At 34.2% G+C, this 26,645-nt stretch overlaps 1 protein-coding gene across 7 annotated transcripts in view; it reads left to right on the top strand.

The window, feature by feature from the left end:
• Positions 1-26,645, top strand: part of gwl (serine/threonine-protein kinase greatwall) — a 524,263-nt gene that overhangs the window by 136,483 nt on the left and 361,135 nt on the right. For all 7 annotated transcript variants that reach the window (XR_016549465.1, XR_016549466.1, XR_016549463.1 and 4 more), the window contains exon 6: positions 5,131-5,219. Coding sequence is in view for 3 of the 7 variants with exons in the window: in XM_090404739.1 (XP_090260865.1) it covers positions 5,131-5,219 (89 nt within the window). In the remaining 4 variants the exon portion in view is untranslated. The remainder of the gene's footprint in view (positions 1-5,130; positions 5,220-26,645) is intronic.

The following is a 26,645-nucleotide window of genomic DNA, read 5'->3' as shown; positions in this document are numbered from 1 at the left end:
AGGACATCTTACCTATTTGTGTACTTTCTAGTAATTCTGTTTCTACTGCATTGCTAAATTTAATTTTCATCCATGCATATTGTATAATAATCCCTTTTTGCCTATATTTGTACTGCTATAAAGGCATTTGTTATAATTTTACATATATGTAGATACAGCATTCCTTGGCTTAGTGTTTCATATATTATGTATTAACTTATATTGTTAACTATTTTTGCACTACTGTAATAACCTCTGACCTTGTGTGTTGCTGTGCCCTCTGCAACATTTCTGTTTACCTAGAGATGCTGCTTTATGAAACTAGATTCTTGTACAGACATATTGTTAACAATTTTCTGTAAATGCTAATGTTTGTAACCTTTAGTATGGCACAGTATGACCTTTGTAGTTTTTGTGCCAAATAAACTATAAGCCAACCAACCAACCAACTGACTTTTCTCCATGCAATGTTGTGTTGTTCTCAGCTTTTTGTTTAGGGCTTCTGTTAAAGTCCATATTTCTCTCCCACATGTTAGGACAGGAAGTATGCACTGGTCAAAAGCTTTCCTTTTTAGACTCATAGGGATGTCACTTCTGAATATGTCTCTCATTTTCCCATAAGCCATCCATCCATCCAAGGTGAATTCTTCGTTCAGTCTGTTTTCTTTGGCAATCCTCAAAGGATAACAATTGGCCCAAATATACATATACTTCAAGATTATCAGCTGTTAGGACAACATCATCTGTAAATTTCAGATGATGCAGCCTTTCTCCATTTATGTTTATTCCTTTTGTTTCCCAATTAAGGCTTTTAAATACATCCTCTAGTGCAGCTGTAAATAATTTGAGAGATATGGTATTGCCTTGCCGGATGCCTTTTTGTATTGGAAACTTTTCACTGTAATTTAATTACAGAAGTTGCATTATCGTAAATATGTTTAAATGTTTTTGTATATGGTTTCTCAGTTCCCTGGGTTTCAAGAGCTTTTAGTGTTGCAGATGTTGTAACTGAATCAGATGCTTTTTTGTAATCTATATAGGCCAGACATAAAAGTTTATTATATTGACAGCTTATTGATATTTCAATAAGATGTCTTACTGTGTGAACATGGTCCAAAGTATTGTAATTCTTCCTAAATCCAGCTTGTTCACAGGATTGCATTCCCTCAAATTTATATTTTATTCTATTTATAATTTTTGTGAAGACTATATATATGGTGGGGAGTAAGCTTTATAGGTCCGTAGTTGCAGGCATTGACTTCTGTGGCTAATTGGTTCAAAAGATATATTTCGGTGATTACACTACATTTTTTATTATTCAGTTATACAAAATACTGAAATAACAGTTCCCGACAAGTTTCGTAAATCGTAGGATTTACATCTTCAGGGGGCAAATAGTATAACTTAAAGTTTAAACAAGAGAATTAATAAATACAAATCATAACTGTCTGGCTATTCATAAACTCAAATAACAGAATGCAGATATAAAACGTTATTGATGTTGAACAATACTGTACGATGTCACGTGTTCTTGTTCTCGTTCATACAGTCCGAGCTCAGATTGAGGTAGATTTTTTATTAGAGCTGACCACACTTGATGGAGAATTAAACCTTGATTTTTATTGCATTTGGTTGTGTTTTTTAACATATTAGCAGCTTCTTTAAATTTTCTTATATAACTGTTGTTTTCTATGCATGACATCATCGTTTTTTGCCAGAGTACATCGTGTCCAGTGGAAGTGGTATGGAAAGCAAAACCCGTTTTTTGTTCTCTTTTGTATTGTACATCTTTTTGGTGTTCAGCCATGCTTGTTTCTCCAGATCTTCCTGTCTGTCCTCCGTAGAAAATCCCACACGAGCAATGGATTTTGTAGACTCCTGGTTTTTTAAGCGGATGATGAGGTGGTTTTGGTGGATGTAGGAATCTTGAGATTTTTTCCATAGGAAGGAAGGCTACTTTTATGTTGTGTTTGTTCATTAATTTGGCTAGCTTATCTGTAACATTTTTGATATAAGGTCTGTAGTTTTTAATTTCTTCCTTATTGCCCTTTTTAAAAATTAATATTAGAAGTGAATTGTTCCAATTTTTTGGAATTTTTCTCTGTTTTAGGCATTTATTAAAGAGTTTAGTCAGCTGTTTTATGACAGGGTTTCCTCCCAGTTTTAAGAAGTCTACCATAATTCCATCTTCTCCTGGGGCTTTTCCATTTCCCACAGTGGCATTTCCACATCACCTTGTAAGATTTCAGGGGCATTGTATTCTTCCTCACGGGAGTTATCCTTAGTTGATTCTTGGATGTCTCAGTCTTTCTCTCATGGAGTTCAATATAAAATTCCTGAATTCTTTTGATTATTGCATCACTATTTTTTATAAGTTCACCATTTTTGCCTCTTACAGCAGTTATTTCCTTTGTTCCAACTGATAATGTTCATCTTAGGACCTTCATACTACTATTGTTTTCTATTGTTATTTTTAATTTTCGTAGTATTATACTATCTAATTTCGTGTTTCATCCTTTTACGTATAGTTTTACAAATTTCTGCATATTCTATTTTACTGGTGTCATTCAAATCTCTTTTCATATCTCTTCTTTTCTTCATTAGATCTAAGGTTTCCTGTCTTAGTTTTTCCTCTCTTTGGTGTCTTTTTACACCTCCTATTTATAGTGCACAATTCAAGATAGATTTTGTTAAGATTTCATTAGCATCATCGATGGTAGTAGCTGTGTTTAACTTTTTTAGTTCATTTATGAGTGATTCTCTATAACAGCTTTTATTGTGGTCGAGGTTTTGTAGATTCACTAAATTGGACATTTTTCTTATGCTCTTATTTTGTTCCCATTTTTTGTTGATCCATACTTTTGCCCTTACTAGTCTGTGGTCACTTCCTGTATTAAATCTATTAAGCACTTCGGTATTATTTATTATATATCTTCTGTTGGAAAGATGAAGTTATTTCATTGTAAGTTTGTTCATTTGGGGTTCTCCAAGTCCATTTTTGGTTGATTTTCTTCTTGAAAAAACTGTTCATAATAAAGAGGTTATTTTCTCCTGCGAATTCAATAAGTCTTTCTTCTTTTTAATTCTCTGTCCAAATCCAAATTTACCAATAGAGTTCAGATGGTCATCTCTGCTTCCAATCTTGCCATTAAAGTCACCCATTATAATTATGTAGAATTCTTTAGAATTATTTAATGTGGATTCTAATGTTTCACAGAAATCTTCTCTCTCTTCATTTGGATGGTCCGTGGTTGGGGCATATATTTGTATAATATTCAGTTAGTATCTTTTATTTATGAAGAGACTTAGTTCAGCTATTCTTGATGTTATTTTATTAACAAAGAGGACATTGTCCTTGATTGTTTTATTTATTAGGAATCCTACACCACCAGTTAAGTTTCTGTCACATTCACAGTGGTAGAGTATTTGTCCATTTTTTAATTGCATGCGAGTTTATATTTTTTTTTCCTCTTATCTCTGATAGCCCACAACATCCCATTTTATATGGTCCAATTCCTTCATCAGTTCTTCCAATCCATCATCATCCTGTAGAGGTCTGCAGTTATGTTCCTACTAATATCCTTCTGTCATTGTGCATTGCAGGTGGTCTCATTGTAGCATATTTTTCGACCTAGACCCTCTGCTTAAAGTCCCTTTTTATGCTGGGCGATGGACGAGCCAGCAAAATGGGCCATATAATAAAACTACTATTATGAATCATATTTTAAAGAATAAAATCAAACACAGCAAGTGAAATAAAGGACGCCCAAACTGGATTTATGAAAAGCAGAGGAACAAGAGAGGATATCTTTAGCATCAGAATGGTACTAGAAAGAAATCTGGAAATGCAGAAAGATGTTCATCTTTATTTTATAGATTCTAATAAAGCATTTGATTGTGTTCACTTAAGAAATTAATAGAAACATTAATAAAGAAAAAATAGACAGGAATGACATAAGACTGATAACCTATATTATATTGGAACCAAATTGCAAAACTGTCAAAAATTTTCCGAATACAACAAGGTGTTAGATAGGTTGTTTGCTTTCTCCTCTTTCATTCTTTATAGAAAAGAAATTTTTGAAAGTATGGTAGAACTGGTGGACTTAAAATAGGAAAAAGGAATATAAATAACCTTTCTTATGCAAAACAAGACAATAATGATTGATAAAAGATTTAATAGAGATAAAAAAAAAGATGGCCTTATATTAAATTCCATAATCACAGAAAAACTAAAGTTATGATAGTAAGCAGAATAAAATACACTCCAAAGTTAAAACTCAAATTAGAAAACCATGTAGAACAAGTTGAAAGTTACATTTATTTAAGACATTTAATTATAGAGATTAGGTTTCTATTCAGAAACCTAATAATGAGATTTCTATTCAGAAGAATAGAAATTGCAGAATCAACTTTTAACAGAATGAAAAGACATACAATGGAAATAAGAAAAAATAAATAAAAATGTAGATTAAAATTTCTTTTATAGGACTGCCTCTTTAACTTTTTCAGTCTTCACCATGAAATTCTAATGTTTTTATCCTCCCAAACAACTTCACAGGTCTCCAAAATTGATCAGTGTTTTCTTCAGATTTTTATCTGTATGTCCACATCTTACTTTCTACTGTTTTCATTTCATTCATTTATATATTTAAGTCTGCAGTTCATCTTAAGAGACAGGCTCATGAAGATAACTGGATCAAATTCTTACTCTTACTGGACTGATGACATACATATCAGGTCACAAGTACTCGGCCATGAGGAGATTGACTAAGAGGAGAATTCATCTTTGAAAGCTGTTTAACTTAGATTTAAAAAAAAAAAAAATTATATATACTTTTCAATATGACATTAATTTTTATCTTGCTGAAAACTAAATGGTGATCACTTCTTACTTCAGAGGCCATGCATATACTCTTGTACCCTGAGCCTCTGAAAATATCACTTTGAATGATAAAATATAATTCGAAAGACTTGTATTTCTTGTGTGTTCTCTCCATGTTAATTTTGATCCCAATGTCAGTGATCTTAAGTATTTTTATTTCATTTTATAAACAATCCTTAATTTTTATTTCCTTTCTTATATGTATTTATTCTTTATATTGGCAAACTTGGTCCTTTTTTTGTTTTATTTATTTATTTATTTTTTAGAGACTTGAAACCTGACAACATGTTGATATCCAGTAATGGACATATTAAACTTACTGACTTTGGTTTGTCAAAAATAACATTTAAGAAACGTAAGCTATTTTGAGTATTTTGTTTTATCAGAATAACAATAATGAATCTATGTTCTATTGTTGTTGTTATTACTAAGTTTTATATTTAAAAATATGCCTGTTTTCTGTCACTAAATATTTATCACTTAACATGGAAACCAGTTTTTCTTAACCTGCCGTTAGTAAAGTGGGGGTGTCACAGACCCCAAAGATATTAAATCGACTATAACTTTTTAACAACACGTGGCAGTGAGTCATGCCTCAGTATAGATTCCCCTCCCCTAACCCGCTACTCGACGCCATAGACGACAGGCTGTTTCACGCATGCAAGTTTATTGTGCAGAGGTGTAAAGTGTGCTGGAGTCCACCAGACTCCATCCTACCAAAAGTACGACTATATTTTCTGCTATATTCTGCTAAAATATTATCGTTACCGCTGTGTCTTCTATATTTTTACATACCACCTTTAAGCAAATACGTTTTCGTAAATATTTAGAGGGTATTTTGAGAATAATATTTTTTTTTTTTTTTTTTTTTTTTACCACATGAGTTACAAGCAGGAAGAACAGAGGCTATGTCAACTTATAAATGAGGCTTTGACAGACAAGGAGCCATTCAGCAGAGATGATGATAGTGGAATTGATTTAGAATTAGTCAGTAACCATCAGTTAATTTTGTGGATCTGCATTTTTGTTCTGTAAAATTACCGGACATGTAAACAATACGTAATCTAATATTGATTAAAAAGATATGGATTTCTATAATGCACTACATTTTTTGGATGGGTCTGTTGGGATCCCACCTTATCACTTTTGTTACATTTTCCCACCTCACCAGCACTGGGTTAAATAGGATACTCTTTCACAATTATACCACTTAATGCATGATAGGAAATTCCTGGAATGGCAAGAAGAGTATTATATATACTGTAATCAGCAATATACAAATCAGTTATTTTTGTCATAGCACTTATTTAATCTTCTTTAAATAACAATCCCACCCATGAAAGGTCTTAAAGCTACAGAATACTACATACTAGTTTCATGGGTAGGCTGATGTTTTGATACGCGTGGATAGGCATGTGTTCGTCAGACATGTTGTAATAGATTTCACGATATGATAGGAACACAGATGGATAAGAAAATAACTATTTATTAACTTAAAAGCTAATATTTCGCTGGTATTATATCCAGCATCTTCAGAGCACACAACATTTTGATAATTTCGCTTTCCTATCTATAGTGCAGATATTCTTATAATCAGAGTGATAGTCTCACCTCATCTCTCTCTCCTGGCAGTAAGAATCATGTTCAAGATGCTGGTCATGGTGAGTATCTCATCCTTTGTGGAAGTCTGGCATTGAGGCCTGCTAAATAAGCTGCTATCCTTTGGTCTACCTACTTTTCTCCTCCTCCTGCTCATCATCATCAAATTCCTGACATGTAGCCTCAATGGGTGTAGAGGTTATTATGATAGTACTATATGAAAAACTTACATCATTACTAACTTCCTATCAACAATCCTCCACATCAATCTGTTATATATCAAGACTTCAAGATTATGAGAATTTATATTTCTGTCTTCTAAGGCACTGTTAACTGTATCAATCATTTGTTCCAGTAACTGACTTTTTGCTGTCTTCCCTGGTTTCCTGTTGAAAACAATGGGGCCCCTTGTTTAACCAGGCAATACCCAAGACGGCTGATTGTGGTTCAGCTGGATCTATCAAACTTGGATTTAGATTCTTCTATTCTCATTGAAAATTTATCTGTTCTTAAAGATAATGAGCATTTAGGTAAAAACATGGGTAAAATTGGTGTTACCAAAGAGCTTTTTCTACAGTACAATCAGTTGGATAGTATTTCCCTTAATGTTAGTATGTTCTGAAATTTGAAATTTCTTAATCTGAGCAGTAACAATTTGCTAGATATGGGTGACTCAGTTTCAGTTTTGAAACTGAAACATTTGAACATATTTATAGCATGGAATAATTGCCTTGGTGATTATTCCCTTTTAAAAAAGTTTTATATTCTTGCTTTGTTGAATTTTCTCCACTTAATTGGGGTAACTCCACTTCAGATTGTGGAGTTACCCTGATTAAAATCATTGTATATGAGAGGAAATCGAATTGAAGAAGTCCCTCCATCAATTAAAATGATGCAAAGGTAAGTAGACATTTTCCCTTTTATCATTTATTATTTTTGAAAGCAGAAGTACCTTCCTGTTGTTATAGTCCAGCAGGGGATAATGATCTATGAAGGTGGTCTGAAAAGTTCTTGGCCTAACAATGAAAAAACGAATTATAATTTCAAAATTATTTTTATTTTTTAACAAAATCTCTCTTAATACTAATACATTTATTCCAGCGATGCTCCAGTGCCATTATTCTGTCCCTGTAGTGGTTCTCAGTAAGATCTGCAAAATACCCCTCTACAGCTGCAATCACTTCTTGATTCAAAGAAAAACACTGACCAGCGAGGAAGATTTTTAGTTTTGGGAAGAGATAGAAGTCAGAGGGATACAAATCTAGGGAATAGGGTGAATGTTCCAACAATTCATAGTGCAGATCCATTAATTTTCCCATTGCCAAAACACTTTTGTGGGCAGGTGCATTGTCCTAACGAAAGACGATTTTTTTCTTCTGCAAACTGGGCATTTTCTCACAAATTTTTTCATCTAGTCTCGTTAAAAGATCGGAATAATATTCCATGGTTAATGTTTTACACCTTTCAAGATAATTAATAAACAAAATGCCTTTAGCATCCCTTTAGCAAAACATTGATGTCATCACCTTTCCTCTGATGGAACTGACTTTGTCTTCTTTGGTGCTGAACAGCCAGCTTCTGTCAACTGTTTTGACTGCTGTTTGGATTCTGGTGTGTAGTGGTGAATCCAAGCCTCATCCATAGTAATAAATCGACGCACAAAATCAGTTTTATTCTTGTTCAAACGCTCCAAGCACTGTTCAGAGATTTTCATGCGAGTACGTTTTTGATCTGCTGTGAGCAAGTGCGACACCCATCTTGCACAAAGCTTTTTCATTTGCAATTCTTCATGCAAAATATATCCTACACATTCTTTTGAAATGCCTATATTCTCAGCAATTTCATGCACTTTGACTCGCCAGTCATCCAATACCATATCGTGCACTTGATCAGTGATTTCTGGTGTTGTTACACTTTTTGGACGTCCTTCAGGTGGATATCATCTTCAAGGCTGGTACAGCCACATTTAAACTCTCAGCCTATTTCTTAATTGTCAAAAATGAAGGAGAAGAGTGCCCATAAACTTTTACGAACTTTGAATGAATTTCTTTTGGCGTTAAACCTTCTTTTGCAAAGAATTATATAACTGCACAATACTCAATTTTATACATTTCAAGGGATACAGACAATGCTTTTGCTTCATACAGCTGTATAAAAAAACTACTTCACTTGCAATTTCACATGGATGCTTATGACAGATGTACCAACTTAGAAAAAAAAACTCTTGCTGATAGTGTTGCCATCTTTGGTCGAGGCCGAGAACTTTTCAGACCACCCACATACTTTACCATTTAAGCTTGCATATTCAGTGTTAATATAATTTTAAAATGTGTCTATTTTACAGTAGTTTTTAAGTGAGATCACAAGATTTAAATGATGAAAACTTAAAATACACCCTGGCCACATGCCAAGTTAGAAAATGTTGAAAGGATTTTTAAAGGTAATTAAAATTCCTGTAGGTAGTTTTCGGTATTGAGACCACATTGTAATATAAAGAGTTTATTAAAAAGAAACAATTAAAAAACCTGACAAGTTTTGTGCATGTGTCATAATTGTTTTAATTGCTAATTGCAAAGAAATCACATAGATTACTTTGTTGAAGGGACATCTTTCAATCCTAGAAATTATATGTTCTTGTTTAATCCTTTATCCAAGTGCAAGCAATTACTTGGCATCTTTAATTTAACTTTTATTACCATAACTGACTTGCTACTTGCTTTGTGTCTTGGAAAGTTCTTATGGATGATTGTACCAATTTTACTATTCCCAGGGACATTTTTAGTGAGATATATTATACTATTATTTTTCTCAACCTCCATGGAGTCATACACATAAGGCCATCTTAGACAACACAATCTCTCATACTACTCCATAAATGCATTTACTGTCTGTATATTCACCACTTTATCAAGCAATGAATTCTTTGGTTCTGCCACCTGCCATAAAGCCATTAATCCCTTTGATTCCATACAGTAACTTTTTTGCCATTTCCAAGCTTTTTTAATAGTCTCCAGAACATTTTCCCACCTTCCTGATATATATCTTCTGTATTCTTACTAAAGCCTTTTATCTTTTGTTTAGCTACTTTTACATATAGCTTAGCTCTCTTACATTTTTCTCTGCATTCTTTTAAGGCATGGCATCTGGCAACTTATTTGCTAGAACTTTTGGTATGCTTTTTATTTTTCTTACAACTGCTTCTTTAACTTCTTGTGCCCACCATGGCATTCTTATTTTTCTCTCATTGCACACTACTTCACTATTTGACTCTTAGTTTCTTCAGAGTTTACCATTGAGACTCCAAGGTTTGGTTCTTGTTTTTGAGCTGTTTCATTCTTTCTTCAATACTGTTTGTATAGTTGAGTCTACAGTTTACCTGTAAATTAGATGCCAAGAAATTATATTCTCGATCAATCCTTTATCCAAGTGTTAGCAAACAAAGTTTGCACGTGAAGTAACTTCACAACTGGGAATCTCGTATCTAGAGGCTAATGACATCACATCACATGCCTTAGTATTTTCCTGTAAAATGCTCAACTCTAATTCTTTTTAAAACATTCTTTCATACTCTTATTTTTAATGCGATATTGATTTTTCATTTTTATTTTTTTTTATATATGTGAAGTGTTGATTGAAAAATTGAAATAACTTTTGAATACCATTGAAATTACATGGATGAAGCATAAATTATTGGATAGAGTTCATCCATATGGCTGTCATTAAACCTTTTTTTGGTAGAAACAAGGTATTTGATAAACTTCAGGCTATTTAAGAGAGGAATTTCATCATTAATGAAAAAAGAATAATAGATCTTAACTAGTTCATCTTGAAATTAAGTTTTTTAGGACTGGAGCAGTCAAGAATGAAAGAGATGAAATTCTGATAGAAAAAGAGAAAATATTACAGAGAGGGATGAAGACAGAGAAAGAGGAGAAAATCAAATCAAAGAGCATAGTGGGTACAGGCTGTGTATCACGAGGGAGAAATTGAATCTAGCAATTCAAAAGATGAAAGAAGGAAAATCCTCTGCAATAGATGGTATACAGATATTACTTATAAGGAATATAGGTGAAAAAGGTATGGAAGTTTTCTGGCAAATTATTAATGGAATTTATGAGGGACAAGAATTAGCAGAGGAGTTTAGAAGATCAATTTTTATCCCCATTCCAAAAAAGACGGGAATTTTAGAATATAACAATTTTAGAACGATAAGTCTTATAACTTATTAAGCAAAAATTCTGGCACAAATAATTTTAGAGAGAATTAAGAATAAAATAGAAAAAGAAATGAATGAGGAACGGTTTAGATTCCGAACCAACAGAGGAACTAGAGAGGCTATAACTTGTCTAAGAATTATTGGTAGAAAACACTAAACCATAGTGGAAAGTTGTTTTTGGAATTTCTAGATTTTGAAAAGGCATTTGATACAGTGAAACATAAAAGGCTTTTTGACATTCTAGAAAATATTGATATTGACTCTTATGACTTCAAAATTTTAAAGATATTATATTGGTCACAAACAGCATCAGTATGTGTAAATGGTGAGGAAACAGGAGAATTCCCGGTGGAGAGAGGAGTTAGACAAGGATGCAAGTTATCATCGTTATTGTTTAACCTTTATAGTGAACAGATGCTTAGAGAGGCACTTGAGGATGTAGAAGAAGGAATAAAAATAAATGGAAGAATCATTAATAACTTAAGATATGCGGATGATGTAGTGGTGATGGCAGAAAGTGAAAATGGATTACAACAAATTGTTCAAAGAATTGAAAATGCTTGGAAAGAGTACGGACTAAGGATTAACACAAAGAAGACCAAGATAATAATAGGCAGAAAAATAGGAGATAATGTAAATATGAGATGTGGAGGAAAGAAGTGGAAAAATTTCAATATTTAGGTAGCTGGATCTCAGAAAAAGGAACTTCAGAGTTGGACATTAGAAATAGAATAGGCAAAACTAAATCGGCATTTATGAGAATTTTAAGAAAATTGAAGAAAAAGAAATTTGAAGAGAATTTTAATAAACAAGAATATTAAAATAGGTGTTAGAATTGGAATAGTTGTTGTTGTCTTGTCCTTTGAAGAGTCTTAGATGTCCGTGTGCTCCTTGTACTGCTTTGGCTATGTCGATGATTTTGTTTGTATAGAGCTATTGTTCAGGATTAGGATCTATTTCTTGCAAGGCTGCTGTAATTGCTGGACAGGTAAAGATGTGAGTGGGTGTCAGTTCAGTATTGGGGCAGTTGTTGCAGTTTCTATATGTTCTCGTATTCATCTGTATTGATCTTCATACCTCTATAATGTCCTGTTCGTAGTCTTGCTATCGTGGTGGAGGTCCTTCTGTCAGCACTGATTTCCGGAATTTGATGTTGTATCACTGATTTCAGTGGAATTAGTTTAGCTTTTGCTAGTGCATTGGCATCAGCAAGAGTTATCATATGAGTTTCTTGGTTGAGTTCTCTGGCCTCTTTTGCTAATTTATCAGCTGCTTCATTGTAATCAATGCCTACATGAGCAGGAATCCATTGTAAAATGCAACTTTTACCTAAACACTTTAGTTGATTTAAGAGTTTATGGATGTCTTGTGTGAGCTTGGTATTGCCATTTTTGATTGCCTCCATAGCTGATCTTGAGTCACTGTAAATTATAATTCCTTCAGATTGTTGAGATGATGATAGTTTTAAGTAGGCTTCTAGTGCTTTATTTATTGCATAGAGTTCGCTGGTAAAATTGGAAGCGATTCTCCCAAATCTAACTTTTATTGAAAATTTTTCACCTTTCGGGAGTAGAAGGAGAACATTAGCGCCTCCATTAATCATATTGGTGTCTGACGATCCATAGGTATAACAAATAACCTGTTTGGAGGATGAAAGAAGGTTGATAGTATTTAGGCCTTTTTCTTTGAGCATTTCTTTTGGTTCTTTTTTTGTACAGAGTTTGGTAAGGTTTAGATTTATGGAGGTATTTGAAGTTAAAGGACTGGAAAATAGAGGTCCTTTGTTTATGTGGGTATTTAGCTGATCAAGACCTATTTCTTTCCTGATAGTGTCATCATATTGTAAAGTTGATGATCTGTGAAGTCTGCATTTTTGGTTTCAATGTGCATAAGTTTTTAGGGAGATATGATCACTTTGATAGTTTCCGATATTATTTATGAATTTTATGGTGGCAAAATTTTCGTCTGTCCTCCAGCAGGTCAAGCCCACATTCCTGTTGGGCTCTGATGTTGTTATTGGATGAGACTGCACCAATGATAATCTTGGATGCTTTTGCTTGTATTTTGTCTAATTTTTTCTTTACCAATGAGGCCGAAGGTGACTAGATAGGTGCTGCATATTCCATTATTGGCCTTACTAGTGTAGTGTAAGTAGTTTTGAGGATTTTTGGCTTTGCGCCCCAATTTGTTCCACAAAGCCTTTTCAGTATATTTAATTTTTTTAGAGCTCTGTTGGAAATGTTAGAGATGTGGTGTGCAAAAGGTAATTCCTGATCAAGCGTAATGCCAAGGTATTTTGGATTTGCGACTTTTTCAATTAGCTTGTTGTTGATCATGACTTTGGAATTGTAGTAATGTCTATTTTTCCTGTCTGTTCTAAAGGTGCTTAGTTTTGTTTTGTCTGGGTTGATTTTGAGTTTAAGTTCATCTGCTCATTTTTCTAATCTCATGGATTTGTTTAGAATCTCCTCTGATTCTTTGATTTTAGCACTAGTGTGCCAGATGGCTATATCATCTGCATAGCAAGTTACTTTTGTGTCTTCTGTAAGATAGGGATGAATGTTATTGACATATAGAAGGAATAGTAAGGGACTGAGTACTGAGCCCTGGGGAACACCAGCCCAGGTTCTCTGCTCTTTTGATATTGCTGCATTGATTCTGACTTTGATTTTTCTTCCTCTTATGAAATCAGCAATCCAGATTGAAGTGTTTCCTCTATTTCCAATATTATGTACTGTTTGTATTAATTTTTTGATCCAAACACGATTGAAAGCAGCAGTCATATCAAGGAATATGGCAGTTGTCTTTTTTGTTGGTTTTTCCTGAAATGAGTCTATTATTGTTTGGCAGAAGTGGAATAATTGATCTGTTGTCGAATGACGAGTTCTATAGGCAGTTTGGTAGTAGTTGATTTTCTTATTTTTTGTCAGCCAATGCATAAGCCTAGAGTGTATGATCATCATCATCAAATTCCTGCCATGTACCTTCAAGGGGTGTACAGGATATGATAGTACTACATGAAAAAATTACATCATTACTAACTTCCTATCTACAATTTTCCTCCAAATCAGTCTGTTACTTGTCAAGACTCCAACATTATCAGATCTTATATTTCTATCGTCTAAGGCACTTTGTACCGTATCAATCCACATATATCTTGGTCTTCCTCTGGGCCGTTTTGCTGCCAACCTGGCAGAGAACACTTCTTTTGCTAATCTTTTCTCTCCCATTCTATTTAAGTGACCATACCACCTGAGATTAGCTCTGCTAACGCATTCCTGGATGCTGACAATGTCAAGTTCTTTCCTAATATCCTCATTTTTAATATGATATTGCCATTAATGCCATCTGTTCACGCCTCTAATCTTTCTCAGGACTCTCATATCTGCGGTCTCTAATCTTTGGTCAAGTGTTTTACTTCTGACCCAGCTCTCAGATCCATAAGTTAAAACTGGTTTGAACACTGTTTTGTATATGGCTAATTTAGTGTTCCGACTAATTTCTCTCTTATTCCATATGAATTTATTCAATTGACGTCCCACCATACCAGCTTTGCTGATTCTGTTGTCTATTTCTGTATTTAATTTCCCATCTTCACTAAAAATCGTGCCTAAGTAGCTGAAATGTTTTACTTGTTCCACAGGTTCTCCATTCACAACACGTTGACATTTTCAATGATTCTGCCTATTTTCATTGTCTTTGTCTTTTAATTGCTGACCTTCATACAATATCTATTACAACAGCTATTCAGTTTAGTCAGAGAATCTTGTAGCAGATTTATTTAGAAGTATAACATCATCCGCATAAAGCAAAGAGCTGACATTAACATCTCCAATTTTAATATCATGTTTAATACCACTTTCCTTCATAATGTGATCCATATAGATAATGAATAACAGAGGGGATAATGTACAACCTTGTCTCCCACCAGACTTAACATTAAACCATTTTCCTCTACTTCCGTTAATTCTAACTGCTGACTTACAACTCAAATAAAGACTAAGTATTGCTTGATATAATGCCCCATTGACACCATATAACTAGCATATTGAATAGCTTCTCTCTTGGCATCTTGTCATATGCCTTTTCCAGATCAACAAAACTTAAATACAGATTTTTGTTATATTCCCATGCAACTATTTGTCGTAAAGTGAAGATCTGATCGTGACAGCCTCTATTTGGCCTGAATCCAGCTTGTTCTTCACCAAGCTTTTCTTCCACAATTCTTCTCAACCGTTTTTCAAGTATACTTGTATAGATCTTGCCAGGAACACTCAGTAGGGAAATACCTCTGTAATTCTCACATTCAGTTTTATTTCCCTTTTTATATATGGGCACTATTAGAGCTCTACTGGAATCAGCGGGAATTCGTCCCTCTGTCCAGGCTTTCTGAACTATGCAGTACGGCCACTGTAAGACTTTTATACCACCATACTTCAGCATATCTGGTCGAATATCATCTACTTCTGCTGCCTTTCCACATTTCAAGTCTTTGATAGCTTTTTTCTACTTCAAGTATGGATATGTATTCCTGACTGTATGCCTGTTGAGTGTTTTTTACCACTGTGCTATCATTGCTTGTTTCATTTAGCAATTTTTAGACTTTTATACCACCATACTTGAGTATTTCTGGTCGAATATCATCTACTCCTGCTGCCTTTCCACATTTCAAGCCTTTGATGGCTTTTTCTACTTCAAGTATGGATATGTATTCCTGACTGCACGCCTTGTCAGTGTTTTTTACCACAGTGCTGTAATCACTGCTTGTTTCATTTAGCAGTTTTTCAAAGTAATTACTCCATACTTCAAGGATATCTTTTTCATCTGTTTTCATGTCACCTCTATCATCTCTAACTACTTTTACAGCACTCTTTCCTACATTTCTTCAAACAACCTCCAGAATATTTTGCCACCTTCTTGATATTTATTTTCTATATTCTTGCCAAAGTCCTCCCATGACTTTTCTTTAGCTAGTTTTACACAGTGTTTAGCATTCTTGCATTTGTCTCTATATTCTCTAAGAGCACAAGTTGACTTATTTGCCAGGAACTTTTGATATGCTTTCTTCTTTTCCTTCACTGCCTCTTTAACTTCCTGTGTCCACCAGGGAGTTCTGATTTTTTTATCCTTGCAGACAACCTCACCACATGCCTCTCTGGTAGAATCAATCGGTGTTTTCTTCAGAGTTTGACACTGAATCTCCAAGGTTTGATTCCTGTTCTCAAACTCTCTCATTTTTTTTCAATAATCTTTCTGTATTTTAGTCTACAGTTCACATCTGAGAGCTGCTCAACATTTATTCGCTTTAAAACTTTCTTACATGTTATTCTTTTCAATATGAAATTCAATTTTATCCTGCTCAAGACTAAATAGTGATCACTTCCAATTTCAAATCCTCTGTACACTCTGGTGTCCTGCACCAGGGAGAAAACATCACTATCAACAATAACATAGTCAATGAGACTTTTCTTATTCCTAGCCTCTTCTCTCCATGTGAATTTGTGCACATTTTTATCTCGGAACATGGTGTTAGTAATAACCAGTCCATGTCCTGAGCAGAAATCCAACAGATATTTGCCATTATTATTAGCTTTGCTCTTTTCTCCAAATTTTCCCAAAATATTTTTGTATGTCTCACAATCATTTCCTACTCTGCTATTTAGATCTCCAACAAGGACCAACTTTTCCTTTTTCATTGTGTCAGTTGCTTTTTCTAAAGCATCAAAAAATTCCTCCACTTTTACCTTAGTAGAACCTTCTGTGGGACCATAGGCACAAATAAGTCTCATTGAGTTCCCCATTCTCATATTTGCCCACATTACTCTCTTGAGACTGACTGCCATTCAAGAAGATTAGCCTCATATTTTGTGTTGAATACTATGGCTACTCCTTCTTTTCCTTGATTGTCATTACCTGAATACAACATTTTGTACTTATTGTTCAGAAAGATCTCACCAGTTTTTGTCTTTTTTGTTTCAGTCACCCCTATTATGTCGATCGGGTACTTATCTGATTCCTCAGCTAGCTCCATTTCTTTGCCATTCAGGCTTCTTACGTTGATAGTACCGATCTTTAACTCTGGTGATGTTGAGTTGGGGTTTGTTTTCAGATTTGTTCCAGTAGCTGACTTTTCGCTGTTCGCTCTGGTTCCCCTGGCGAAAACAACAGGGGCCTTGTTTAACCGGGCGACGCCCCAGCCGGCATGAAATTTTGTCATGTTGTACCATCATTTTTTATTTTGGTTTAACCAATAAGAATACAATTTGGTCGGCTAAATCCCAAATTCAGTAATTTTACAAAGTATGCTAGTTAATGCGATAGGTCTATAACTTTGACATTCTGCAGCATTTCTGTCTGGTTTCAGGATGGGTACAATAACTGATTTTTTCCATTCTTTTGGAAGTTTGCTTGTTTGCCAAGAGGTATTGAGAATGTCCAGAAGTTATTCTTTGGCAATTTTGCCAAGGTGTTTGACCATATGACCAAAGATAAGATCATTACCAGGAGATTTATTAGGTGCAGTTTTCTTGATTGATGAATTTAGTTCACTTAGTGTTAATTCTTCGGAGAAGATGTCATTATATTGGTATGTTCTTGCTTGTTTTTGTATTTTACTTGTGAGTTTACCGAGGATTTTGTCCCCTCTGTTATACTGAAGTTTGGAGTTGTTTGAATAGGTTTTTGCAAGTGTGTTTGCAATTTCTTGATCTGTAATAACTTGTTTCCCAGCATTTATGATGAAGTTTGTTTTCTGTTGGTTCTCTTTTTTGATATTGTTGTCTAGAATTCTAATAATGTTCCAGTGTTGGCTGTCTTTTCTTGGATCCAGGTTACTGCAAAACTTCGCCCATTTCTCTTGTTTGCACTTCCAAATTTCCTGCTCTATTTTGTGTGTTATGTCCATTAATTTCTTTCTGTTTTCATCAGTTTTATTAATTCTGAATTGTTCATTGATATTGTCTCTTTCTGTAATCATTGAATCAATATTGTGATCTTTCCAGTATGGTATCCAGGTTTTTCCTCTTGTCTCTTGGTATTGTTGCTTTGGCAGCTTTACTGATGTGTGAAGTAAGGATTTGTAATTTTCTGTCGAGATTTCCAGAGACAGGTTCATCTTGACTGAAGCTCTCCAAGGTTTGAGTAAACCTTGTCCAGTCGGCTTTTCTGAAGTTCCATGTCCTTTTGATTTGCTGTTCTTGATCAATCTTGAAGTTTAGTGTTGTTATTATAGGTCTGTGGTCACTGATGGCATTTCCCAAAATTTTCCATTGTGCACTTGATGCAATACTATAATTAATAGCTGTGATGTCAATTAGCAGATTCAGTTCCTTTAGTTTTAGAGAGATAGGTGCTCTGTCCATTGTTAATTGTTGTGAGTTCCAAATCTGTAAAGAGGTCTTCCAATTGTTGACCTTTATGGTCTAAATCGGGGGAGCCCCACGTTGGGCTTTTAGCATTTAGGTCACCAAGTATAATCGTTGCATCAGTTAGAGATTCGCTTAGCTTTTCAATGATGTCTGTATCAATATTTGTATTATCAGGATGGTAGACGTTTGTGATTGAAATAGAATGGTTTGGTAAATGTATTTCAGCAGCTTGAGCTTCCGCAAACTGTTATTATTTAAATATTGATTTAGGGTGATTTCTTTGAATTCGATTTCTGGGGTCTTCAAAAGGATAGCAAGCCCACCACCTGCTCTCCTCTCTATCCTTCCTAAGAACTGTGTATCCTTTGATGAAGTTCAGATTTTTATTTAGTTTTGTTTCTTGTAGACAAGCTATATGGATATTGTTTTTGTAAAGCATGTATTTGAGTTCATCCATTTTTCTCTGAGTACCGTTGATATTGAGTTGCAAAATGTTAATATGAGTCCTCGTAGCATATTTATCATCAGGAGCCCAGACTGCAGCCCCTGACGCGTCGGCTGCCCCGGACGCAGTAGCATTGGTTGATAACTTTTTTTGACTCTTCATTAGAAAATGGGTGCCGTTGCCATGTTAGTCACCTTGAAATCGGACCATAAGAAATTTGGTCAAGAACTTCAAGGGGTCCAGGGGGGCCGCGAGGAGGTGTGTGGTCAGACTCCCCCCCCCATTGGAATAGTTAAAGCAATAGTTTGGAGTATTGCAAGTTATGGAAGTGAGTCATGGACACTCAAAAAGAGAGATATGGAAAGAATTAATACATTGGAAATGTGGTGTTATGAAAAGATGGAAAAGATTATAATGTTGGAGAGAATATCGAATCAAGAAGTTTTAAGAAGAGTTGGGATGGAAGGAACACTGCTCAAGAATATTATGCAAAGACCAGATTTGCAGGACCTTCTGAGAGGTTCTTCGGGATGCCTGACAAGTACTATATTACAACGGAAAGTTGAGAGGAAGAGAAGATGTGGAAGACCAACTAGAGAGTGGTTCAATGATATCATGGAATGGACTGGTTTAAGAATGACGGAGGCAACAGACAGAGAGAAATGAAGAAGTGCTGCTAATCTGCTGCAACCCTCTTGCTAGAGGATGCTACTGGATGACAAGACATGTTCTGAGAAGCTTTGCTTTTGATGTAAAGAATGGATATTTTCTAGTCTCTGAAGTAGTGTTATTAGGAGATTGATTGTCAAAAGACTTCCATATTTTTGAAGAAAAATAACCGTTGAGAATTATTTTATCTTCAGTACACTTAAATTCTTTGAATATTACATGACAAGGAATTATATTGTTGTTTAATACTTTATCCAAGTGTAAGCAAATAGTTTGGATGCGAATATCTTCATGACTGGATTACTTATGTGCAGAGATTGTTGACTTTGCATCAGTTGCCTTAGTATCTTATCCCAAAGCATACTTCCTTTCGGTAGTGTATATTGCTATGCATTATTGGAAGTGTCAGTACAGACCAGTGGTTTTAACCTTTATTGATGTCTCATCATTAGGAACCAGACCCAGGAAGATACCAAGGTTGAATTAATGCAGATGTCATATATTTTTTCTAGTATCTGTGAAGATACTTCACGTGCATAGATACCTATACTTGGATAAAGCATTTAACATCATCATAATCCTAATATGTACCCTCAAGGGTTGTACAGGATATGATAGTACTACATGAAAAATTTACATAATTTCTAATTTCCTATCTACAATTTTCCTCCAAATCAATCTCTTACTTGTCAAGACTCCAACATTATTAGATCGCATGTTTCTATCTTCTAAGGCACTTTTTACCATATCAATCCACCTATATCTTGGTCTGGTTCTTTTTTCTGCCAACCTTGCAGAGAACACTTGTTTTGCTAATCTTTCCACTCCCATTCCCCTTTTCCTCTCCCACAATGTCAAGTTCTTTCCTAATATCCTCATTTTTAATATGATATTGCCATTGATGCCATCTGTTCATGCCCCTAATCTTTTTCAGGACTCATATCTGTGGTCTCTAGTCTTGGTCAACTGTTTTACTTATAACCCAGCTCTCAGATCTTTAAGTTAAAATTGGTTTGAATAATGTCTTGTATACAGCTAATTTAGTGTTTTAACTAATTTTTCTCTTATTCCATATAAATTTATTCAGTTGTCTTCCTACCATACTAGCTTTGTTGATTCTTTTCTCTATTTCCATATTTAATTTACCATCTTCACTAAAAATTGTGCCTAAGTAGCTGATATGTTTTACTTGTTCTATAGGTTCTCCATTCACAATGCATTTGATATTTTCAATGCTTCTGCCTATTTTCATTGTCTTTGTCTTGTTATTGCTGACCTTCATACTATATCTATTACAACAGTTATTCAATTTAGTCAGGGAATCTTGTAGAGGATTTATTTAGAAATATAACATTATCTGCATAAAGCAAAGAGCTGAGATTAACATCTCCAATTTTGATATCAGGTTTAATAACACTTTCCTTCATAATGTGATCCATATAGATAATGAATAACAGAGGGGATAATGTACATCCATGTCTGACACCAGATTTAAATCCTCTCTACAATCTAGTGTCTTGCACCAGGGAGAAAACATCACTACCAACAGTAACATGGTCAATGACCATACTTCTTCTCTCCATGTGAATTTATTCACATTTTTATGTTGGAACATTGAGTTAGTAATAACCAGTCCATGTCCTGAGCAGAAATCCAACAGGTATTTGCCATTATTATTAGTGTTGGATTCTGATTATGTAGATATTAGAGTAATTATTATTTGCTTCAGAATCCAACATGATCTTCCATCACAAAGGCTACATTTGTAAATATTATTTAATGTAAATAACTTAAATTATAATTTGATATCATGTATTTACCTTAATTATATCTAATATTTAATTGTTTAATCAAAGATATGTGTTAATAGTAATAAGATTCTGTATTAAATATTATTAAGCTATTTTATTGATTGTTATGTCAATATTATAAGAACTTGTATTTGTAATTTAACTACGCATTTATTGAAAATGCAAATATTCTATTTATTCTTGTTTGTGAAAGTTTAACGTTATGTAATAACTGAATGTAGTGGTATAACCTTATGTAACGTTAGCGAAAATGTTTACGTTTATTTGTTGTCATGGAAACGCGTGAAATAAACGAGCGCGAGTGGAACAGAGCGAGGGCTGGAAAAAGAATGATAAAAAAATATAAGAGGTAACAAGAGAGAGTTGGGACGGAAACTTGGAAGTGAAAGGAAGCAAGGGCATAAACTAGAGAAGTAGAAGTAAATGAAAGGTTCTTAAGGGCAGGAGTTAAGAGGATAATTTTTATAAGTGAGCAAGGAAGAAGTGAATTTTATAGTTCGCTGAAAGTGAAGCCAGCAGTAATAATAAAAGGGAAATTTATGCTGTAATCAGATAATATAAAAAGCTGGACGTTCAAGGAAGAATTCTGAATAAACCCAGTTGGTCTAGAATTGCAGCTTATTTCCGATTTGCCCTAAGGAGAACCGCACAGTGTTTTAATTAGTTTATGAGTGGTAACAAGGATAGTTAAAGTACCCTGCAGTCGATGTCTGGATTTCTGAAGCGCAATTGATAGTGTTTTAATTATAACTGTGGATGAGTCTTGTAGATGTGTTCTTAAGTGAAATAAAAATAATTTAAAAGTTTGCTCACAACGTATTTGATGTACTAGGAACTATTTCCGGTAAGGACTATCTTAGTGTATTATTTCAATGCTTGAAGAATTGAGTGTTAATTACGCTACGCTTAACCTAACCTCAACTGTGGAAACTCTTCGTGATTGAGAGTTGAAGTTAAGAATTGTTAGAGAGATATTTTCAACTATTAGTGCCTGCGATATTTTGAACTTATAGCATGACTGAGAAGTGTGTGAAAACTGATTAGATAGGAAGTTCTATTATATTTATATATGTGTAGGAACTTTGTAACTCAGAAGCTGAGAAAGTGAATGTGAAGGCTTGGAAGGTTGAACTAATGTGATTGACTTGGCTTAATGTTTGACTTGTTTTTATTGTTTAAATTAGAAGTAGAATTTATGTATGTGTTATATAGCTTATATTAAATGTTTGTTTTTGTTAATCAAAAGTTGTATTTTGCCTGAATCTCTTTTACTGCACCATTCATAAAATATTCGAACCAAAGCGGGTAAATTAAGTAAGTCAAATATACTCGGCCAGTATATATATTAAGGAGAAATAGTTGAGGGTTGATTTTTCTTCAATTCTTGAACTAATTCAGATATAGAGTGGCGCAGTCTTTAAATATAAATTTTCTCTATATTTGAATTAGAAACCAACTAGCAACTATTTTTAGGTTAAGAACATTGTAGTAAATAACATGTCGGATCCAAGGTACAGATTAAGACGAAGTAGGATCCAACATTAGCTTTGCTCTTTTCTTCAAATTTTCCCAAAATATTTTTATACGTCCGACAATCATTTCCAACTCTGCTATTTAGATCCCCAACAAGAACCAACTTTTCTTTTTCATTGTGTCAGTTGCTTTCTCTAAAGCCTCAAAAAATTCCTTTACTTCTACCTTAGTAGAACGTTCTGTGGGAGCATAGGTATGAATAAGTCTAATTGTCCAGTTCCCTGTGCTGATATTTGCCCACATCACTATTTGAAATTCCTGCCATTCAAGAAAATTTGCCTCTTATTTAGTGTTGAATATGGCTATTCCTTTTTGTCATGCCTGAATATAACATTTTGTATTTATTGCTCAGAAGATCTCATCAGTTTTTGTCTTTTTTGTTTCAGTCACCCTTGTTATGTCAATCTGGTACAATTCCTCAGCTAGCTCCATTTCTTTGCCATTCAGGTTTCTTATGTTGATGGTACTGATCTTGAACTCTCGTGATGTTGATTTGGGATGTGTTTCATGATTTAACAAGAATATAATTTCTTGTCAAGCATAATTTACTTTGTAACCAAGTGAAAAAAAAAAAAAAAACTTTTCACAACTTGAAATTTTTGTCATAGAGAATCCTCAGAAGACAGATCAAATTTATACCAAAAAAGGAAGAGGGAAAGAAAAAAAAAAGTTCCTACTCTTTTCTTACTAAAATCACTATGAAATTTCATCTTCATCCCACCCCTCCTCCAACCTGAACGCTCAGACTAAACTCCTTCAGATTTTATATAGACAAAAAAAAATTGTGCTTATCAAATATTGTATTTGTGTTCTTCTTATTGTAACTAAAAACATTAGGTTTTTTAAACCTATAACCTGAGGATACTCATATTTAATTTTTGTACATTGCAAGTAAAAGAGCTACTTTCTGTAAATTTGGTATATAGTGTATGCTTGTCATAAGTGAAAGCACCATAAAGATTTTCCCCATAGGGGCCCAAACCAAAATCTGTGCCCTTTTTTTTTGTCTAAATAAAAAAGGGCTATGATTCTCCCTCCATCTAAGCAAGAACATCTGCAATCTTCTTATTTAGTAAACAACTTACTCTTATCATACCTAAAGCACTGTGAAGGTTAGGCTTTTCTTTCTCTCCATTTCCTATAGAGGAGGACCTAAAACAAACTTGTGAAATTCATCCAGACAAAAACAGTTACCAAATTTGGTGCACATCCTCCACTTATTGTAACAGAAAACAAATTATTTTATTTTGACTTCTACAACCAATGGCCCACACAGGTCTTGCAGATTCACCTAAACAGAAAGAGCTGGGATCACCAAGTGTAGTATACATCTTTCCATTATTGTAACTTAAAGTACTAATTTTATTTTCTCACTGTGTTCTGTGCTCTAGTGTTCATCTGAATGAAAAGGGAGTTATTATTACCAGATTTGTTTTAAAGCACTATAAGAGTTTACTTGTTTCCTCTTACAATTATACATTCCTATCAGATTCTACAATTCTCTAGTAATTGCACTAAATGGAAAAAGATGCTGGAATTTATCCAGATCATTTGCCTGACAAGTATCCCTGTTGCACTTGGATGATAATATAATTGTTTATGTAGATATCGTCATTTTTTTTTTTTTGTGTGTGTGTGTGTGGGCTCTTTCTGTAAATAACCGTCTGAAAGGTGATTGACTAATATGTCAAGATAAGCAAAAAAATAGATATTCTTTTTCTACTGTGAAGTGAATTTTGAAGTATTGGCTGTTTGCAACAACAAAAATCCAAAATGTCTTCCCCATGAATCCAAATAGCAAAGATATCATCACGAAAGCATAACCACACTATGTATCTTTGGTAAGTATTTTGTTTACCAAGTGTTCCATGTAAAAATTAGGTAAAGGGACCAGGAGGGAGGATTCTGTATGTAGATTTTTCTTTGCCACGTAAAGTAACTTGCGTGCATAGTAAATTTCAATAATTCGAAGATATCACGGGAGAGTGGGCGAATTAGACTATTAATTCTGGAGTATCTATTAGTGGTATGTTAGTAAATAAAAATGTGACATTGAAACTTATGTCTGTATTTTTAAGGATGTAATTTTTAACTAGTGATTCGAAATGCACAGAAATTTTTTTATGAAAGTAGAGGAGTACCAGTAATGAGGCAAGTGACTTAGCTAACTGTTGATCAAGTTTATAAGTAGGACTGTATACTGTCAACTACAGGACATAGGCGAATATTAGATTTGTGGATTTTAGGTACCCCATAAATATGAGGTGATTTAACACTAACAGGTTTTATTTTGTTGATGAATTTTTTCAGCCAATTAGTCACTTTTTACAATAATTTACGGACTTTTTTCTTTTGAGACATAGTGGGGTGTCGATCTATAAGTTGGTAAGAAGAACTGTAACCTAGGAGATGCTGCATTTTTTGTTGTAATCCTTTTCATTTATGATAACTGTGGCATTATCCTTATGTGCTTTAGTAATCACTATTTTTATTCATCTGTAACTTCTTTAAAGCAACTTTTTCATTCTGTGGTATATTACTTCTGTGTGGTTTAGATTTATTTAAAGTGCTTGCTATGTCTAAACGCACATTATTGGCTATTTGAGGTAGAAGATTGTAGATGCCTCGTTCAGTATTCATTGTAATTTTAAACTTGTTTAGCTGAAACAGCAAAGTTATAAACACAAATGAGAGCATTCTTATCTTCTTCTCTAAGTACCACTGATGATAACTTTGACTTCGTGATCTCATCTAAGTTATGGTTGGCACATTGTACATTTGTGTTGTTGTAGGATTTCAAATTTCTTCAGATGCCTGATTTTAACTTTTATGAATTCTTTTTTTGTGAAGACTTCAGAGATGTGATATAGGATGGTCAACAGATCAGGATTTGAAACATTTTTAAATAGATCTTCATTTAGAACCGTTATAGTGCTATTGAACTAGGCTCTATGCAAGTAGCAGCAATTTGTTCTTGTAGGAGCTCTAAACTCATCTCTCAGTAATACAATGTGCCTTACCTGAATGTAAGTTTTCTTTGAATTTGAGAAAAGCATGAAAAATATCACTATCACAGCATTGTTAGAAGGTAAACTTGTTCAATTTTCTGACCAATATCAGTTTCAACTTACAGAAATATTTTGCTTTATATACAACATCATCTCTGTTGATGATCATCAATTTAATAGACAAACTTAGGTTTTGAAGTTCTTCATAACTTATTTTATGAGTAAGTGAAACAATTCAAATTGTGATGGACAAAAGATCTAAAGTCCTAAATTGGCACCCTGTAATGTTGTAAAAAAAAGAAGTATTACAGCTATGCAGGACTAGATCTCAAGCTAACAGTCTCTCAAACTTGCTCAGCAGTTAGCTAAATCCTCCACATTTATAAAAAACATACTGTCCATTTCAAATCACATCCTTAAAATTTCAGACATAATAGTTAGTTTCCATGTCACTTCTTTCTTTACTAATATACTGCTAATTGACACTATTCTTGTTCAGAGGCTTATACGCTGGTTAAACATGATAACTAATATTTAAGGAATTGACAGCGTATACTAGAAATATAAATTAAATAAACTTTAATATATACTTTCCGATATTTCGGCAAACGTCACGTTGCCATCTTCTTGGGAACTTAATACAAAGACACGTGCACACAAGTACTACATAACAGCAAATGAGAACTGAAGCTAGGAAGCTAACGTTTTCCTAAAGTCCTGATGGTGCCCCCTGGCGGGCTATGTTGGTAGTTCTTGGCCTTTGGGCTGAAGTTCTTCTGATAAATGTTTCCCAAATTTGGGGCAGTCTCATGCATCCAAATTTGTTGAGGTTTGGCATGTTCCTAAGGGCTGAGGCTGATTCCACGAATAGTCTTTCATACTTGAACTTGCTGCGGTGTATGACTGTGTCTTTCTTCCATCTTATTCTGTGGCGAGTATCCAGAGCGTGGTCTGCAAGCCCAGAGTGGCTGTACTGGTGAAATCGGATGTAATCCTTGTGTTCCGAGATTCTGATATTTGCTGTCCTGCCTGTTTGGCCAAAGTAAGACAATTTACAGCTGCAAGGGACCTGGTATACACCAGGTAGGTCTAGGGGAAGTGGTTTGTCTTTAGTGGAGCGGATAAGGGATGCC

This window comes from Typopeltis vanoorti, chromosome 15, assembly GCF_054136105.1.
Source record: "Typopeltis vanoorti isolate ZY-2024b chromosome 15, IOZ_Tvanoo_1.0, whole genome shotgun sequence".
Lineage (NCBI taxonomy): Eukaryota > Metazoa > Arthropoda > Arachnida > Uropygi > Thelyphonidae > Typopeltis > Typopeltis vanoorti.
The sequence above is the reverse complement of the archived record's forward strand: the minus strand, read 5'-3'. Positions and strand labels throughout refer to the sequence as shown.